Below are 20636 nucleotides of genomic sequence, written 5' to 3' on the forward strand. Positions count from 1 at the left end.
GAGTTTTAATGATAAGGACAAAATAAAGGGTAAAGTGAATAGTACCAGGATTGACTTTTTAGTGTAAAAATGTGATTTTTCGTTAAAGTGAACAGTACTGGGTGCTTTTCGTTAAAATTCCCTATAAAATAACTAACTACACTTGGTTTATCCACCCAATACTTCCAAAATTCTCCGAGTTTCCCGGGGACAAGATGATACTGGGTTTAATATAATCTGATTGGGCCTGGTTAGTTTGGTTGAAGTTCGCAACATATCCCAAGCCCACGTATGAGTCCAAGTTGGAGAAGTGATATCCAAGCCCATGTACACATACAGGCTTATCTTTAATTGGATCAGGTTTGAAAATCTAGATAGTTGATGAAGATTGCAGACTTTATCATGATTTTCGAAACAAGAGAAAAAAAAACGACTGGAGACTCGATGTGCAATAATTCATCTTCCAAACACATGATGGTGATGTCTTCCAAGTTCCACCCAAACGTGATTAGTTCTAAGTTCCATACAAAGTGGACTAAATGTGGTGGCTACGTTTTTCATGTCACATATTACAAGATTCAAGATATTAATAATATGATGGATCAACGTATTTACGTTAGATTGTTATTTATTTAAGATACAATATAATTATTAAGCTAACGCTAAATGAGTATTATGAGTTGATACTGCTTACGCTTTCCTTAAGGACTGCAAACGATGGATGCATGTGTTTTTCGGTACTGTCACCTCATGAGCAGCGTCACCTAGGGGAAGGAAGTTTCTTAACTTCCGCTGTCCTTGTTTTCGACCCTTGTTGGGATCCCCTCCGAAATCCCTGTACATCCAAACCACTGAGTTCGATGTTGATGCTGTTTGGCAAAGTCTGCAATCCTGTCGTATGATAAAAGGAAAACTAATGAAAAGGGTATGATAATTTTGAATTTTAACGATAAGGACAAAATAAAGGGTAAAGTGAATAGTACCATGATTAACTTGTTAGTGTAAAAAAGTGATTTTTCGTTAAAATAAACAGTACCGGAAGCTTTTCGTTAAAGTTCTCTGTAATAAATCGAAACATATAAATAACAATCTGTACGGCAGTGTTGTAAGGGATTAGAGTGACTGTTCTGTATGTGTTCTTCGACAATAAGTCACGGTTAAACAATTGAACCGTGCACAGTAAGCAAGCCTCCATGTATTCCATCATCTTTTTTTTTGTTTTTGTGAGCGTCTCTGTCACCAAAGTAGATAGAGGGGGAGAGAGGGGGAGAGAGAGAGATCTCCTTAATTGTTAATTCTTAATTCCCCGACGGACACGTAGCATGTTTATCCACTACAGAAAATTAAGCCTAATTAATTCAGAGCATATTCACCTGAAGTTTTGACATTTTAAATGCTCGACCGGCACCACCTTTGCTAGCTGCTACAACCGAATGAGTTTCCCATGGAAGGACAATCATATAACGACATGTGATTAACTTTAAAAATTATTTTTATATTTAAAATTAAAAATGATATTAGTAAGAAAAAAGGTGTTGAATGCATGATTGAAATTCTGTTACTCCCACTTGCGGTAATCGCAGCAGCACTTAATGTCGGTGATAAGGGGGTTGAAAGGGATAGGATGTGGTGGTGGTGTGTAGAAGCGAAAGTGAGTTGGATCAGAGCTTGAGGCGATGGTAGCTAAAAAGCCTTTAATTTATTTAATTTTTAAATTTTAGGGTATTTGTGTCTATTTAAGTGAAATTTTGGATATATTTGAAAGTTTTTATAAAAAATGACATTTTTGAAATTAAAGGTTAATTTTTTGCTATATTTGATGAGAATAATAACAATGAGTGATGAAAATGTCGGGAAGATTATTAAAAAAGAAGAAGAAAAAGAAGTAGATAGAAATTAAAAATAACAGCTAAGCAGCCATATTTCTCAGGGCCTGAGCGCGATCGAATGATTAGCAACATCCTTTGGGTGTCAGTCAGTCGTATGCAATTCACTGCAGCTATTTACCCTCCAAAAAATCCCAAAATTCCAAATCACCAGCGCCTTTTTTTTATGAATCCCTTTCTGGGTTTTGCTTTACAGTCCTCGAATCGAATTGGGTTAATTTCAATTTCAAAATTTTGATTTGATCCAATCTCAATTCTTCATAAACTCTGTCTCTTTCTGTTTACGACTTTTCATACTTCTGTTTCTGTAGAGTCCACTACTAGGTCAGTAAGTAGGGGTAGGGTTTCTGAAAGCAAAAGGTAGAGAGCAGAAGATCATGGAGCTCAGCGCCTTCTGGGTCCACGTGTCTGTCACGTGACTCTGAAGATTTTCCGTTTGTTTCAGTCGTCGTCTTCCCTGATCCTCTCTCTCTCTCTCTCTCTCTCTCTCTCTCTCTCTCTCCCCCTTCTCTATGTTTGTGTATATATGGCTTACCAGCAACAGCAAGGAGGTGGGCAGCTGTTCAATTCCCCGTTCGGGGACACGACGTTGACGAAGGTGTTCGTGGGGGGGCTGGCCTGGGAGACCCAGAGCGACACTCTACGACGTCACTTCGAGCAGTTCGGCGACATCCTCGAGGCCGTCGTCATCACCGATAAGAACACCGCCCGATCCAAAGGCTATGGCTTTGTCAGTACCCACTAACCCTTCTCCTTAATTTCCCCAAAAATATCAAACATTTGATCAAATTTTGATAAATTTGAAATTAATCAGCTTTTTTGTTTCTGGGTTGTTTTTGTTTGGAGGGTTTAGGTCACATTTCGTGATCCCGAATCTGCAAGAAGGGCTTGTTTGGATCCCAATCCTGTGATCGATGGCCGCAGAGCCAACTGCAATCTTGCTTCTCTGGGTCGTCCCCGCCAACCTTTCCCTTTTCATGGTATATTTTAAATCTAATTCTCGTTTTGTATTTGTTTTCCTTGCATTTTTGCTCTATTGGGTACTTAGGAACTGCTTTTCTAATGCTTGATTTGCTACGAAATTGTTGGTTTGGTTGATTTGATTGCAGGGCAAGTGAGATCACCAGCTCCAATCCTCGGTCGTGTGCAACCGCCTCGAGCTGCTTACATGGGAAGCCCCAACCCTGCTTACCACCACCCTATTCCTCATGGTTACCAGCCCGGGTTCGTGTACCCATCTTATGGGTGAGTTCTAATTTAGAAAGCTCTTGACTTTAGATTATCTTCTCAAGCTTACCGGTTGAGGCCAATTGGGTGTTGGAGCTTATGCAATTTGGCTCCTTTTGTCTTGACTGCAAGAGGCAACATTTCATTCCTGAACACACGACAATTATCTGATCGAGTGTTCTTCTCGCCAACCATTTCCTGAGCATTCCCGTTTTTTAAATTTGAGCTATTAAGTAATTGTTTTAGGTACCCAAGACTGAAATGTTAGCTAGTGAATGTCATCTTTACAGGTGATATAAAATTTTGTGTATATGGAGCAAGTTTTGTGTCAAAGGTCGTTTGTCGTTTACTGTATGTTGAATGCTGGGTGGGATATGCTTGACTACATCGTTACTAACTAGCATTAAGCTGTGCAAATGCATAAAATCACATTATAATGAAAATCTTATGTTGTTTAATTTGCTTTGTAGCTTTTATGCTTGTGCTATAGTATTTCATCTCTTCTGCTAAAGGAACTAAGAGTTTTGAGTTGTAGTAGTTACTTCTTGTACTCCCATTGTTTTTCTTGACACTTAACCAGTGCCCATCTTGGAAAAGCGTGAGATGAAGCTTGAATTCCATACAATGTTGAAACTCCATTTGGCTATATGATTTCAAGAGATTCTTCAATTTCTGTTTTGCAGGTACACAGGATATGGACCTGAATTTGTCTATCCACAGGTCATTATTTTAATATGTTGTTATAAAGCTTTTATTTGCTATTGAAGAGTATAAGAACAATGCTTGATTATTGGAAAGCTAACTTGTCCTGTTACCGTTTTTTGTTCATCAACTTTGGCCAGGGTGCCTACAGTCCTTACATGACTCAGCAGCAGTACCTTCAGATATATGGGGTACCAGGCACCGTTAACCCTGGCATATATTCATATGGACAATTGGGTCATTCACTCCCCGGGAGTCATGGGTATGCAACGGTTCAAAACTATGGAGTTCCAGGTCATCATGTAATGCAATTTGGCGGCTCCAATGTTGGTGCTGCATCCCCAGCTGCCATTCCGACGATTCAAACACCATATCCTGCAGGCAACATTCTCTTCCCAAAACCCTTATTCCCATTTACAAAGATGATAACACACCTTCATTGCAATTTAGTAACTTTATCAGTATTTTCTCTTGAAAATCTTAAATTTTTCCTGATTTATGGTAACTCATATTGTACGCTATGCCTGCGAACCCTATTTCTTTTTTCTGCAAAACATGTATATGATCATACAACATTGCCGCAGTGATGGAAATTGGCAGGAAGTGGTATGCAGTTTAAATAGGTCGAGTGTAAAATCAGTGATTCTGGTTTGCTGGTTTACTCAGGTATAATTGCACCAGCTCCAGGACACACGCAGATTATGCTTCCTACTAATTCTCCTCAATTCACCAGTGGTTCCGATCAAACTGCAGGTTGAGTGGTAAATCAGAAAGGTCACATCTTGAGGTAGAGACTGTCACATTGACAACCTTTTTATTAATCAAAATTGTGTAATTATACTGGACATCTGTCTTTGTCGGGGATGCAGGTAATCCTTAGATTGCAGCAGGACTAAGAGAAGCTACTGCTACCTAAGTGGCAGGCTCTAAATCTAGCCTTGCAAGTTATTATCTTTGCTTTCTAGAGGTGACACCTGCTTTTCCCTTATAAAATAAGATTTTACTCGTAGCACAGAATCGTAGCTTATGAACTTATGACAAATTGCAAATTAACATTCTGCAATGCAACAAGGGTTTAGCAGTGTTTGGAATGGATAATGATGCTTTATCATCTTTGACCTGAAATTAGTTTACTTTTAGCTCTATTATTTGGAGAGGTTTCGTCAGAGTGCGTTGGCACCATGTTCGTGATGAGAAAGAGTGACACACGTGTGTATACACCCGTTGACACCTCAGATTTTTTCCTATTAATTCTGACTGAAGCCAGCAAGTTCCCAACTTTGGGGATTTTTAGCCACATCAGAAACAGGGCTTTTTTCTATAACCAGGAAATCAGGGATCAAAGCACATTGGACCTAATATTATATACATACATACATACATACATACATACATTTGTCACTGTATCAAGTAATACCCTCATTGTTTATTTTTTTAAATTTATTTTCTGATTTATAAAATCTTCTAAATATGTATGATATGTTTAACCATTGCAGGTCATTCATGGTGGTCATCAGAGATACTGCAAAGTCAGCTGTTAGATGTTAAGGAGGGTGGAAGAGCATCATGGGTTGTTGTTTTTTCACCTGGTGGTGTCTGTAAAATATGCCGTTGCTGTGCCATGTGGCTGAAAGTCGCTTGGCGCGATATTATGGGTCATTGCTGTTTGCCGGAAATATGGTTTTCCGACTGCCACAGCGTAATAAGAATGTAAATGTGTAAATAACGCTAAACCATCCCCTGCATCAAAGAATCAAATACGATTCATTTCACGGACTGGGGACCCAACATATGGGTCAATTGTCTAGTCTCTCACACATTGAATTCGGCAGAAAAAGTCATTGTTCAATTTGAATTTGTCTATTCAATCCGCGTTTCGTCATTTTCCTTTGGCTAATATTGAAGCTTCAGCTTCTTCTTCCTCTTTATTACCATCTGGTTTGATTATTTATTGGAGTGAGATTAATATAAATGACATCCGTGTTTGCAGGAGAAAATTCGTCATCTAAACGATTTTGCGTGCGACTCTCACATCTTTATGTTATATGGCTTGATGGTAGTACTCTGTGGTTTCTTCATGCAACGGGACTAGTACTCTCTTATGCAAGGTTCTAAAATGCGCTAGTTGAGTGGTGGGCTGGGGCTAGGCCTCTAGGCGGGGGCATAGACAAATTAGGCGGATTTAAGTAAATTTACTATATATCGTATAAATAAGTGCATTAAAAAATACACAATTGCAGTATAAAATGACATAGGTTTAAAGTATTAGAATATAATGAAAACATGGGGAACAAACATATAACGTATGATCATCTAAGTATTCAACAAGTCTCTACAATATATCAAAGAAAAAATAAAATATAAAATGAAAGTTATCTATTTTCTACTTAAGTGAGAACCACTAATTAGGCCACGAGTTTTTAGAATAGTGGTGGGATGCAATGCAACACATGTTGGCCACCAGCTGACCTCCTTTTTGAAATAAAAAACTTGGAATTTTGAGAATGTCTATATGCTTTCCACATTCTATAAAAATCTTGGGTGTGAGTGGGTGGGTGGGTAGAGGCCCAAACTAAAAGGTAATTGTAATAAGGCCCAATAATCTCAAATCTCATATGCTTCAACCCCAAGCATCGTCGTCCTCGTTATTCCATTTCTCAGATTTGCATCTGTAAAAACCAACTGAAGAGGAAGCAGAAGAGAAAATCGGAGAAAATGGAAGACTACCCAGAAGAAATGAGGAGTCCGCCGGTGAGCCTGGTGTCAGTGGTGGGATGCCCGGAGCTCCACACCTCAATCTCCGCCCACCTCCACTCTCTCTCCCCACCAATCAACACCCTCGCCTTTCCGGACCTCTCCAAGGCCTCACTCATCCTACCCCCAAAGCCCAACCCTACTTCCACTCCAGCCTCCGATTCCTCCGCCCCTCCACCCGCCGGAATAATAAAGCGAGATTGGCTCCTCAAGCACCGCACCAAAATCCCCGCCGTCGTCGCCGCCCTCCTCTCATCCGATCGGGTCACTGGCGACCCGGCTCAGTGGCTCCAACTCTGTTCCGACCTCGACGGCCTCAAAGCCCTCCTCCGCGGCAGAAACATCAAGCTGGTCGTCGTCGTCGTCTACTCCAATCCCAGAGGTCGGAAACCCCGGGACTCGAAATCTGTAAGGTGGATTTAATTGGGTCTTGAAAAGATTGGATTTTAAATTTTGTTGGGTTCGATTTGGTGCAGATGAAATCTCGGAGGATCAGATGGTGGCTGTGCGGAAGCGCGCGGAGGTGGATGCCAAGTATCTTCTCACGTTTTACCGCAACCCAGATGGCAGCAGCGATGGTTCTCAGTTCAAAGAGTCTCTCCATAGACTGGGAAACGTGTTTGCAGAGCTGGCCGGATTGTATTACAGAGACGAAGGACGAAGGGTTAGAGCTCGCATTGAGAGGAAGTCTTCCAATCCGGCTGACCTCAACATTCGCTATTCCTTCAAAGTAAGTTCAAGCTGGAACCTTTTTCTTTTGATCACTAGCTGAATCTGTATTGGTTTTCGACTCTCTGGTGATAATGTATCTATCAATTCAATTTCATGAATTTTGTAGGTTGCTGTGTATGCTGAGTTCAGAAGAGATTGGGTTGAAGCTCTGAGGTTTTATGAGGATGCTTATCACACCCTTCGGGAGGTACCCTTTATTGTGCTTTTCCACATTTTTATGTCTTTCTAGTTAGTTAGTAGCTTCCCAAAAATCCGAACCCAGTAGTACAATGCAAATAGTATGGATTTTCATCAAAGATAAGTCATGGGTGGAATGGGTGGTAACTTTCGACATGTTCAAAATTGTTGAGATTATGTTTGAATTTGCTTGCAGTTAATTGCTGGGGCATCAACTAGTGTGTCGGTGATTCAACGGTTAGTTGAGATAAAAACTATTGCGGAGCAATTGCATTTTAAAATTTCAACCTTGTTATTGCATGGTGGGAAGATTGTAGAAGCAGTTGTGTGGTTCCGCCTGCACAATGCTTCATACAGAAAGCTCATAGGAGCACCAGAAGCTATATTTCTTCACTGGGAGTGGATGGGTAGACAGTTCTTGGTGTTTGCTGAATTGTTGGAGACGAGTTCAACAGCCATTCAAAGCATTTCACCTCTTCCTGTAGGCACAGCAGACAGACCTTTGACTGAGTGGGAACTTCAGCCAGCTCATTACTATCAGGTGAGCTTACCATCCTAATATTTTACCAAATCAAGGAATTGCATGATATATCACCTTAAAGTTCCATAATCAATTTTTTTAGTTCCATCTGTACTGTTTGATTTTCATTCTACTCAAAGCAGCTGCTGCCTGGACAGTATTCTTACAGTTTTCTACCAAATTAGATTGTCTAATTAACCCATACTATACCAACATTTTATGTAGAATGATTGATTAAAAGTTTGATTAGCTTTAATTAGACAGATTATACTTTCCGCTCTGTTGATTCAAAGAACTTTATTCTTAAAACAGTTAGCTGCTCATTACTTGAAGGAGAAGAGATCTTCTTTGGAATTTGCAGTTTCAATGTCAGAAGGTGATATCGATTGCAGTGCTGAATCTGTGGTACCTTCATCTTATTTGGGTCAGTTTGCTCGCTTAATTGAGCAAGGAGATACATTTGTCATGCAACCGTAAGTGTTGATCAATACTGTGAATTTTTTTTTTCTTGACTTGTTTGATTCTCTTACTAAAGCTAACAAAGTTTAATTCAACTTGCAGCCTTACTGATGAAGAGTACATGCGTTATGCTATTTCTGAAGGAAAAAGGTTCCAAGATTCCTTTGAAATTATTGCGTTACTAAAAAAATCTTGTGAATCGTACAATAATCGCAAAGTCAGGAGAATGGGCTCATTTTGTGGATTCCAGATGGCTAGAGAATATTATGCTCTAGGTGATTTTAGCAATGCGAAACAGCTTTTTGATGACATTGCAAGTCTATACAGACAAGAGGGTTGGGTCATTTTGTTGTGGGAGGTATTGGGTTATCTGCGTGAATGTTCAAAGAGACAGAGTAAAGTTAAAGATTTTATGGAGTACTCCTTTGAAATGGCTGCGCTCCCTATATCAGCTGATACTGGTATCCAGTCTTTCCGATTTGAAGAATCTGGTCCAGCTGGGCCTGCGACTCTCCAACAAAGAGAAACAATACACAAAGAAGTTTTTGGGCTTGTTAGTGGAGAACTGAGATTGGCATCAACTGAAAATGGTAATGATCTGAAAGTATCTGGTGAAAGTCCACTTCACCTTGAAGTTGATCTTGTTAGTCCCCTCAGATTGGTACTTCTAGCTTCAGTTGCTTTTCATGAACAAATAATTAAGCCTGGCTCATCCACATTGGTTACGCTGTCATTTCTGTCACAGTTACCCCTTAATTTCGAGATTGATCAGTTAGAAGTCCAGTTCAATCAGTCTGACTGTAACTTCATCATCATGAATGGCCAAAGGCCTCGTGTAGCTGACATGAGTGATGGCCAACCGGGTTGCCGAGTAGAGACTGCTCCTTCTTTGGCACTTTCTACAAATAAGTGGCTGCGATTGACGTATAACATCAAATCTGGTAAACAAAGTTTCTTTTCTGCACTTGTCAATGTTCAGATTATGCATTTAGGTTCATTTAGATATGCATGCAGTAGAAATTGCCTTATGCATCATTGAATTAGCATATAACATGAGTTTGATGTACTCTATTGTAAGTGATTGAAGATCAACTCATAAGTTGTGGATGCCCCATCTGGTTCATCCAGCAATTTAACTGGGTTGAGTTAGGCCAGCTTAGAAAACTTAAAAGTTTCTGTCATTGCTTTATGCTTGATTATTAAATTATTGCATTCCTCCTTTGAGTACCAAGAATTCATTTTGTTGATGGTATTGATAGATCTATCATGCCCTCCTATTATTATCTGATTGTAACACAATTCTCTGACTATTCAGATCAAAGCGGAAAGCTTGAATGCATATCTGTTGTTGCAAAAATAGGACCCCACTTCACAATCTGTTGCAGAGCTGAAAGTCCTGCTTCAATGGATGAATTGCCTCTTTGGAAATTTGAAGATCGCGTGGTCACCTATCCAACCAAGGACCCTGCTCTGGCATTCTCTGGTCAGAAGGCTACTCAGGTTGAAGAGTTAGACCCAGAAGTGGATCTTAGTTTAGGGTCTGCCGGCCCTGCACTTACCGGAGAGAGCTTCATAGTACCTGTTACTGTTACATCCAAGGGCCATGATGTTAATTCTGGTGAGTTGAAAATCAATCTGGTGGATGTAAGGGGAGGTGGTTTGTTTAGTCCAAGGGACACGGATCTATCTACGGATAGTCATCATGTTGAACTTCTTGGTATTTCTGGACCAGACGGAGGAGATGAGTCCCAACTGAACACTGATGAAATCAAGAAAATTCAACAGTCTTTTGGATTGGTTTCTGTTCCTGCTCTCAAAAGTGGAGACTCGTGGTCTTGCAAATTGGAAATCAAGTGGCACAGACCGAAACCAATTATGCTCTATGTATCATTGGGTTATTCTCCAGATAACAATGAAAACACTCAAAAGGTAAATGTCCACAAGAGCTTGCAGATTGAAGGAAAGAATGCAATCATTATTAGCCATCGCTTTATGCTTCCCTTCCGGAGGTATCCATTGTTACTTTCTAGGATAAAACCAGGTCCTGATTCTGACCTGTCAGCATCAATGCCTTTAAACGAAACAAGTGTACTAGTTGTTAGTGCTAAGAACTGCTCCGATGTGCCGCTTCAGTTGCTATCCTTATCTCTTGAAGCAGATGATAATGATGGCACCGAAAGGTCATGTTCTGTGAAACATGGAGGTCAGGACCTTTTAGACCCTGCCCTTCTAGTTCCAGGAGAAGAGTTCAAGAAGGTTTACACTGTCACTTCTGAGATGAATTCTTCAAAGCTCAGGTTAGGTAATGTGTGTCTTAGATGGAGAAGGGATTCTGGGACTGCAGTGGAATCTGGTTCTACGGCTTCAGTTTTAACTACACACAGACTTCCAGTTGTTAATCTAGAGTTGTCGCCTCTTGTTGTGAGTTTGGAATGTCCTCCTTATGCGATCCTTGGAGATCCTTTCACGTATTTTGTTAAAATACAGAACCAGACTGAATTGCTTCAGGAGGCCAAAATTTCATTAGCAGATGCACAAAGTTTTGTGTTAGCTGGGTCTCACAATGACAGCATTTTTATTCTTCCAAAATCTGAGCACATCGTCCGATACAAGCTTGTTCCACTTGCCTCAGGCGCACAACAGCTACCGAGATTCACGTTAACATCAGTTAGATATTCAACGGGGTTTCAGCCCTCAATTGCTGCATCGACAATTTTTGTATTTCCTTCTAAGCCTCATTTCAAGATGGCTGCTGTGGGAGATGGCAGGATGGCTGTGGGAGATGACAGGATGGAATCAGTGGTGGCTGAATGAATCCTGCCTCTCTTGAATAATTTTTTGCAGATACAAAGTGGATGCGATGACAGGCTTGTTAGATGCTTGTTGGATTGGTTTGCGCTGTATTTCGCTAATGTCGAGCAATGACGAGGTGGTTTACTCGGAAACATCAAGTTCAGGTTCGTATATTTCGTGGATCAATTGCATTGCCACATTTTGATTAGGAAATGGTTTGCACCTTTTCGAAGTATGGTTTTATCAACGGGAGGGGCTGAACTTGGAGAATCCTAACAAGAACGTACGATGCTAATGGGGCGAAATATCAAGTAAAAATGGTTTGGAAGACCCAAGTCTGGATGTGAAGAGTACACTGGTTCAACTACTTTCACTGATGGTTGCAGCTGGTGTCGGCGGGGGGACGGTGATCGGAATTGACCGACGGTAACTCGTGTTTCAGATTTATGACACTGGTGTGGGTTGGAAGTAGTAAAAGAGGTGACATTTCTTTGTATCTTTAATGTTAATGATTTGATAAAAGTTAAACAATCAAGGACAAGATGATTTTACAGTTTGCAGTTTGCACCCGTCAATACTTGCAACCAAATGGAATTTTGAATAAGGTTGTGCCCTTTGGAAAACTGATAAACTTAGCGGGGGGTTTTGTAATTAACTATAAAGTACTCTTCAAAACATGGAGATAATAACAAGATAAATTGTTTTTTCTTAAAATTCAAAATTCATGCTGACAGTGGTAACTGTAAACTAATCCTTATCTGTATAGGAGGATTCTAACTTGGCGCGGTAAGAGAAGTACGTTGTCATGACCTTAAACCGACTTGTACATAAATTTAAAAAGATGATCATGCGATCGTTTACGTAACAATCTAATGAAAATTGTGACAAATTTTCATGAAATGATCAAAATGATTTAAAATGAACAAACAGAGACCATTTGTATTTTTTTTAATTGTTAGTAACAAAGCTGAGGAGTTATGCTAATCTCAGAAATCATTTTGGCTAAAAAGTTTGGTTTGGTAACGGAGGGTTTCAAACTCAGGCATAGCAGGTTGTCCAAATTCAAAATTGTAAATTTGATTAAATTCATGGAGTGCAGGAGAACAAGGCTCCATAAGTATAAACCTTACATAATACAACCAAAAAATAACTAGAAGCTGAACTCTACCACCACACATCTCACTCATCATCAGCTCACCACATTCCCCCGACGACGGCTCAGTCTGACCAGCACAATATCTGTTTGTACAACCAATACAGTTTTCACGCTTCTTCCGGAAAAGAACAGGTTTCGCGCTTTAATTTACAGAGACTCCGGACTTGTGGACGGCCTAATTCTTGAAGGCATTCGCATGGGTTTGTTTACTGCACCACCAAATGTACCATGTAGGGAATTCTTTGGTGTGATGGACATTTTGTTCAACGCAGAGTCAAATTCATCGAGATCGTAATGCTGTTCCTCCAAGCTGTGCAAAATCGCATAATCCATCCCGTCCACATTTTCATTCGCAACAGATTCACCTATGTCTTCGTCACTGGAATCTTCGTCAATATCATATGTAGGATGAACCATAGACCAGAAAATGAACTTCGGCCGGATGTATCTTTAGATAAAGGAAAAACCAGTGTCAGAAAAGCTTTCAAAAGAAATTTTTAGGCATTGGATTCTTACAGCTAACAAAACTTTCCTTTTTGACCTTGAAAGTTCAAAGTTAATACAAACCAGTCACTTTTCTTCAGCAAGCACGGGTCAAATGGGAAGAACATATCGAGCCTTTCCCTCCCGCCAAATTCCTTCGTGGCTCACAACCGAAATGAGCCGTTCATAGTCCTTGTTTTTAGCCAAGGTCACTAAAACCCTAAATTGGTGTAAGAAATGCCCAGTTCGGGAATCGGAATCCTTACCGCTGGTGACCCTGAAGTCACCGAGCAAAGAATATCCCTGATGTGATCACGAGGTCGGAATCGGTGAAATCCCCATCCTCCGCCATCTCATTGAAAGTCGCCTCGTTGTTCCTGAACTCGACGCCCATGGTTGTCTCGCCCTAAGCCCACCCTGCGGATCCTCCTGCAAAGAATTTCAGTGCGGATACCCCGGGCGTCGGGGATTCCGGTTCAGCTGGGATAGCAGGCGGAGGTGGCTTGGAAAAGAGAGCGGCCAGCCGGCTTCTTTGCTGGAGCTGCTGCGGCTATGGAGTCCTTGCTTCTTCAGTGTCGTGTGCGGCCCCGAGTGAGAGAGAGAGAGTTTGGAAGAATGAAAAACCCCCAAAAACCAGGGTTTCCAAGAAGCGGCTGCTTCTTTTTTGCATGTATATGTATCATCGTCTTAGTACAAATATATACTATCATTTATACTATCTCTCTAATAGAGACGGGATATATACGTACCCTACCCTTATTAGAGAGATTATACAAATATGACGCAACACGAATCTAGTAAGGATTACAAGCGTAAATACTTAAAAAAAAAATTATGGGGTCCACTAGTTTGATTTGCAAAAGATAAATTGGTTTAATGGATAATTAATTAAGAGATCTTTTCAAATTCGTCCCGCTTGTCTTACATCAAAATATGTGGTAAGTAAAGCATTACTTCTTACATAATTGCATTAGCATAAGCAGCTAGAATGTCAAAGAGCCAAATTGGTTGTAAGCGGATCCCAGAAGAAGCTGCCTTGTCTGGAAACACAAAAGCAGCAACGGTGTGCGGTGCTTTGTTACAAGATCAAGAACAATAGCGAAACGAAATCGACTGAAACTGAGAAGCTAGCACCATTTATCGCCATCACTGTGTTCTTCATTCCTCCTCAACGTAGGCACTAATAACTCAGCTCTCTCATCCTCATTCACCTCGGCGTACTCCCCCCAACCCAATGCCCCAAGCAACGATCCATCCGGGTCAGCGCCATTAAACACCCACTCGTTCCGGCATCTCCATACGTGCCACAAACCAAACACCACCTGCTGCATCAGTCCCGCGCCCTCCTTTTTGTTGGAGTTTTTGGACAAGGCTTGTCTGCCCTCCACTTTCAGTGCCCTCTCCGTGCCTTCCTGTTTGTGTAGTCACGGTTAAACCACGTCAATATTTTATATTATTTTTTTTATAGATATAATAATATAAAAATGAATAGTAATATAAAATGTTGACGTGGCTTAACCGTGACCACACAAAACAGTAGGGCACGAGGAGGGCACCAGAAATGGAGGGCAGACAATCCTTGTCCGGAGTTTTTAGGGTATTTTTAAATGAGTAAATTGTAGCAATGGTTCTTCAACTTTAATCAAATTAGAGTAATGGTCCCTCAACTTATCAAAATATGTAGTTATAATTATTTTCATCAATTTCATCAAAATTTTGTCAAAATAAGTTATGTTGGAATAACCATTTATATATTTAGGGTCCCTCAACTTATCAAAGTGTGTAATTATGGTCCTTTTCGTCAACTGCGTCAAAATTTTTGTCAAAACGAGTTATGTTGGAATGACCATTGCTACAATTGGGTTAAAGTTAAGGGACAATTTCTCCAGTTGAATTAAAGTTGAGGGACCAATGGTAATGAATTTTTAATTGAGGGACCATTGCTCAAATTGAGTTAAAGTTAAGGGACCATAACTACAATTTACTCTTTTTAAATACAAAGTCGATTTATTTCCTAAAATTATGGTTGTGAATATTATCACTTAATTGATAATTAGTACTACGGTCTAGTATTATTACTCTTCACTTGTAAGTGAGAGGTCTTAGGTTCGATTATCATCAAAGGTGAATTTGAACCACATTAGTATGATTCGCCCATTGTAAGGCTTAATCTAATCTTCCACCCCTTAGTGTAGATAACATCGCTTATTCAAAAAAAAAATATCACTTAATTGGTTGGTATCCATCACTTTTTGTGTACCGTTTTTATAACAGCCACATATATATTAGTAGCTATAGTAGCCGTTTTGCTTGTGCATTCATTGGCATCTTTATTTTGACATCAATTATTTCCTTTGTAACTGTTAGTCACTATTTTGATGTGAATCATTATCCTTATATCTCCAAAATATAAATAAGAGTTGATCAAGTGATTCTCTTATTTGAACCACTCATTCATATATGAAGCTTCTCATAAAAACTCTCTCCAATTCTCTCCTCCCTCGTTTATGGATCCCTCATTCTTTCAAATGTTGATATGTCATTCAATTGTTTGGTACCAATGGAAGAATCAAACCGTTCACTCGATCCAAGTATTGCGAGTGTACGCTTATAAGGATCATATGTGGTTGTATCTTGAAAAATAGGACGTCATAACCTGCTATACCGAGACATTATCTTAGAGAGGTGAAATCTACTTTTAAGGACAATGAACTTACAGACCTCAACCTAAAATATTGTTTTAATAAAGGATTGACGAAGAGCTTTCACTACCTACCAAAGATAAGTATTTTATCTTATTTTGTTTATTTTATTTTTAAAATTGTTGTAACAAAATTGTGATATACTAATATTAATTTTATGTGATTTGTTATAACAGAAGTAGCATCCGTATTGCTGAATATTTCCAACACTTTTTTTTGTTGATTTCTCTTATGCAAATTCTTCCAGCAATCTAGGAAATCACCCCCCTCCACTTGTATGATATCTAGTCGCAACGGACTCCCAAACCAAAAACCTGAGCAAACGGACAACGAAAAAATAAGTGATTGATGATCGTTGAATCAAATGCAATGTATCAATAATAAATACATGGAAGGTACTTTAAAATAGAGAGTTTTAACGAAACACTCACAATATTGTTTACTTTTAACGAAAAACCACATTTTTACTTTTTCCTATTACTATTCACTACACCTTTATTTATCATTTTTCATTAAAACTATTTATTTATTTTTAATTTTTCGTTAATTTTTCTTTAAAATATGATTACATTTGTATTTCAAGCCCAATGTATAATTATTTGGTAAAACTTTATTTGCCCCTTACTAAAAACCTATTCATGAGACGTTGCTAAATATTTACCTGAAATTACTATTCCATTTTAGGACAAAAGTGGAATTACCATTAATTTAAAAAATTAATAATAAAATACTTTCCAGGCGGAAGGGCTGGGTCCGTGACTAAAGAGTAGCGTGGGCTCGAGTGGCCCAAACTTGCAAGAGTTCGCCAAGAATCCAAAAGTTGTAGGTAAGACCCAAGTCCAATCATTTTAGCCCAAGTGAACTATTTAAAGTTCAAACAACTCTCAAAATAGTTATTAAAGTAACTCCAGCCTAGTACCGTTTTGGTATCCCCAAATTCTTCATGGTGTACTAGCCAACCACGTAACATGCACACCAAGTTGTTGGGGAGGATTTCCTTGCTATATAACACAAAAAGACACTTTAGTACTACGTTGCAGTGATATTTTTCTTTACTTGTAAGTGAGAGGTCTTAGGTTCAATTCTCTTCAAAGGTAAATTTGAACCACATTATTGCTAGCTCATTGTGACGCTTAGCCCACATCCCCACCCTTTAGCGTAGATAATATGTTTGTTAGAAAAGAAAAAATAACACAAAAAAGAACACTAAGGCCATCTCCAACCGAAGGAATGCCAGATGGCTCGTTTTAGCCCTATAGCTCTCCAAGAAATTAATATTTTAATGAATAGTGCATGATCATATTTTTTACCATCTTCAACCGAGATGCCAGAGGGCCATAGGCCAAACATAGCCCTGTGACAAAAAACTATCTCCAACTGAGAGGGCCAAAGGGCCATATGGACAAACATAATTTATTATTTAAATTTAAAAACTACAACAACTTAAATTTAAAAACTACAACAACTTAAATTTAAAGTCTATAATCATCATCATCATCATCATCCGCCATTGTAGGATGATAGTCGGAGGTAAACAACTGTTGTCGGGCTATAATTTTCCTCTTTTTCCTATCAAAATAGGCCTTACTCATTGAAGTGTAATCCAAAGTGTTCCTTTGCATATTCCTCTCATCCATCTCTTCTTGTATTTGTTTGGCCTGTTCTTCATGCCTACGGTTCCTTTCTTTCACGGCAATGCCATTTTGCTTCGCCATTAATCACAAGGAGGCCATCATTTCCTGTTGAAAGGCGATATCATCCTTTGCCTTGCCCTTTTCCTTCAATTTGCGGGCCTTGTTTTGTCCTATAGCCATAGGTATGGAACCTTCACCTGGATATGGATTTTCCACCCTTGTTTCTTGAATGGTAGGAGATCCATCTTCATCCCCATCTACAGCTGATGATGCAGTTCCGAACACTGGCGTAGGACCTACTCTATGTTGAGGTGGATCTTCAAATAACACCCACCCTTTACAAATTTCCCAACAACCGTGATGTTGAAAAGGTTTTGAGTTGTCCTCCATATATAATTCCTCAACTTGGCGTACCTAGAAAATATAATTACAAAAATGAAAGGAAATTAATTTATGAAATTAAATGTAATATAATTAAATATTTAAAATAAATTGTGAAAACACTTACTTCAACGTAGTAATTGACGTCAGCTAACCATTAGTTTCAAATGTTTAGTCCGGCCCAGGGCTAGCTGGTTGGCTCCTTTGGGCTAGCCGGTTGGCCTTTTTCTCCTTTTTGGTCCGATGGGGTCCATGAGCTCTTTAGCCTAACCCTCGGTTGGAGACGTTTTTCATGTCATTTTGGACTATTTTCGACTCTATGACCCTCTAGCCGGATCAGTTGGAGATGGCATAATGAAGAGTGTCAAGGCTGAGAAACTTATGTAAACTCTGTATTGTCACAATGATAGTTTCTAAAACTTATCATAGATAGAATCATGGAATTTAACATTCTGACATAACAATACATGATTTATTTGAAATACCGTTACTGCAACAAGTGAAGAATGTGAAGTACACATTGGACAAGAGAAAAGCAGATCATGTGATGAGTGATAGGAGATGAGTCCTCACTCCTCGGTCCTCACACACTATGATAGTGGCAGTTACTAGAAAACCGACCCACCCGCCCATCTATCCATCCATCCACCCATCATCTATCATCCCATGCATCCTCCATGAAACACCAAAAAACCATCACCATAAAAGATAGCCCCAAAAGGCTTTAGCTGGTAGGAGTAGATGCACAGAAACACGGTTATGCCGTGACCAGCTGCTTTGCAATGCCAGCTGGATGCTGTTGAACGATCAAATTCCAACCCACAGCCCATAAAGCAGCAACACGTGTCATACACCACACGTGGACACTCGACATTGCATTTACTGCGCCTTCAACCCAATGGACCCAACCCAATCCGTCGGGAAAATTTTATTCTGTTCGGAAAACGAGTAATACATCACGTGTTATTATAAATTGAGAGAAATTTTATTTTTGAAGTTGTTAATCATTTAACAAAAATATTTTATTACTTGTATAGCGACACGTAATGTATCTTTCCATTCTAAGTAAACTGAAAAATCTATCCAACTCCACAGGTTATAACCCAAGGACTCCCATCCGACCACCCATACCAACCTCCCCTATAAAATCCAAATGAAAAAAACAGATACTTTTTTTCTTTTTCTTGCATTATGGTGTTTTATTTATGCATTAAAAAGGCCACTTTTTAGTCAATTTATGGACCGACGTGTAATACATTTACGATTTAAATCTCTAAAGACTGTACTTCTAAAAAAATGGAATCTAACCTTTTCTTTTACATTATATTTGGATGAAGAAATTTAAGATTACTAAGAAATTTTAAAATGACGGAAATTGAATTGACGAGATTTTATTTTTTAGAATTTGTGAATTTTCTTGTTTGGTTAACCTAAAAGAACAATGGAATTAAATACAGAATTTGTTATTTTTAAGCTCTCAATTATATAAATTGGGAAATGATACATATTTACATAGAATTTGGGAATTTTTAGTTTTTTTTCCACGCGAAAATTATAAATTCTTATATTTATGAGTCCAAACAAGGAAATTTATGCATGTCAATTTACAAATTCTGATTTTTATCTAATTCCAAATTTATTCCCCTCATCCAAACATAATGTTAAAAATTATTTCCTACAATTCCAAGAGTTTGTTTCAATAGAGCAAATGTTTAAAATTCTCGCTTCAAATTTGAACTCATACGGAATCACGGATACATATTTTGAAGCCACCGACCTATTTTACCATATTGTTTCAATATAAAGTTAGATATATGTTACCGTCTCATGCCATACTAAAACTGTTTGAGCGGCAATAAGTCAACGTGTCCCGCAATATTTTGTGTATTAAAAGATAAAAATGTAATCTCATAAAATGGCTTTTTAATTTAACTAGAAAGTACAAAAATTAATGGGTCGAATTCACTCACGAGGGCGGATGCCCCTCGTTTCCGTCTTGTTTTGGACTAGGGAGAGAATTGAATTGGGTGGGTCCCATGGAAACTATGTGCAATAAATGATTGCTGTTTAATTGATTCATTAAGGCCTAAACAGCGGCGATTAGCAGTTTTGCACAAAACTAATAACCCAGGTTTAATTGTTTCATGTTAATTCATTTATTACATGCAAGGAAGGAACTACAGTTCACATGAATAACGTTACACTTATCATATATTTGTATATTTTTTTTAAATAGGATCCACCAACACATATGAATCTAATTTCTATTAAAGAAATAGTACAATTGATTGTACAAATATATAGTAAAAAAATCACTTTTTGTGTACACATGTATTTGGAGTTAATCACTCTGCGCTGTTGTGATTTGGAACAAGCGGTATTGTGATTTGGAGAGTTAAGGTTTCGTCATGTCATTTAAAAATTTGCCAATGTTTACAAAATGCGACACTTTTGATTCATGATCGTTTAACTATCAACTTAACTATTATTTTCTGTGACGTGACATTTATTAGAATCATTTTGCTCTTACTTGAACACTAAATTGGTGCCTCATAAAATCATAGATACCTTAAGAAATGTAAGATCTTTTATCAAAGAAATCCTTAATCTAGTGAAAGAAAATGTGTCGATAGCACCAAACCATCGCGTAAGCAAAAAAACAACCTCGCTGATTGTCACGTCATAATTAACAGTTAACTTAGAGATACAATTAGACAATATTATTACCTTTGAGAAAGTTTAAAGTTGTTCTTCATTTTTATAAAACATGAACCAAACTATCACTATTTGCTAAACGAAAGATGCAACTGCGTCTAACAGATAAGAGGAGCGATGCCTTACGTGCAACAAGCAAAAAATGAAGGCGGTGGTGACTATTGAGAGCAAATCGCTATATATCAATGAGATTATTGACTCATCTGATAACCAATCATCTCATGAGTCATAATCAGCTTCACGCTATATATATGCATCAAAATATCATCTTCCTTTTCATAAATACTTAAAAACCCAAAATTTTCTTTTTTTTTTTGGGTAGTGATATTCACATAT

The 20636-nt window shown here is 38.6% G+C and overlaps 2 protein-coding genes and 1 long non-coding RNA gene across 4 annotated transcripts; 2 read left to right on the plus strand and 1 right to left on the minus strand.

Moving 5' to 3' along the window:
* Positions 1-1823: 1823 nt before the first annotated feature.
* LOC114821586 (uncharacterized) lies at positions 1824-5676 on the plus strand. Of its 2 annotated transcripts, XR_003769153.2 has the most exons (8): positions 1824-2595; positions 2719-2845; positions 2975-3110; positions 3776-3812; positions 3935-4175; positions 4461-4581; positions 4664-4761; positions 5291-5676. XR_003769153.2 is itself a non-coding variant. In XM_029094385.2 (7 exons), exons 1-6 carry the CDS (start codon positions 2392-2394, stop codon positions 4550-4552), a joined length of 837 nt encoding a protein of 278 aa, XP_028950218.1. In that variant the 5' UTR covers positions 1825-2391; the 3' UTR covers positions 4553-4581; positions 5291-5676. The 2 variants fall into 2 exon arrangements, 1 of the variants encoding a protein (XP_028950218.1); XM_029094385.2 differs by lacking the exon at positions 4664-4761 and having other exon boundaries at positions 1825-2595.
* Positions 5677-6183: 507 nt separating this feature from the next.
* On the plus strand, positions 6184-11782 carry LOC114821585 (uncharacterized). The gene is made up of 7 exons (XM_029094384.2): positions 6184-6930; positions 7025-7278; positions 7387-7467; positions 7654-7998; positions 8290-8450; positions 8539-9377; positions 9752-11782. Exons 1-7 carry the CDS (start codon positions 6510-6512, stop codon positions 11248-11250), a joined length of 3600 nt encoding a protein of 1199 aa, XP_028950217.1. The 5' UTR covers positions 6184-6509; the 3' UTR covers positions 11251-11782.
* Positions 11783-12281: 499 nt separating this feature from the next.
* LOC139192558 (uncharacterized) lies at positions 12282-13538 on the minus strand. The gene is made up of 2 exons (XR_011576760.1): positions 12953-13538; positions 12282-12833 (listed from the first exon to the last, which is right to left on the minus strand). It is a non-coding gene; the product is annotated as an uncharacterized lncRNA (long non-coding RNA).
* Positions 13539-20636: the final 7098 nt, after the last annotated feature.

This window comes from Malus domestica, chromosome 15 (assembly GCF_042453785.1).
Source record: "Malus domestica chromosome 15, GDT2T_hap1".
Lineage (NCBI taxonomy): Eukaryota > Viridiplantae > Streptophyta > Magnoliopsida > Rosales > Rosaceae > Malus > Malus domestica.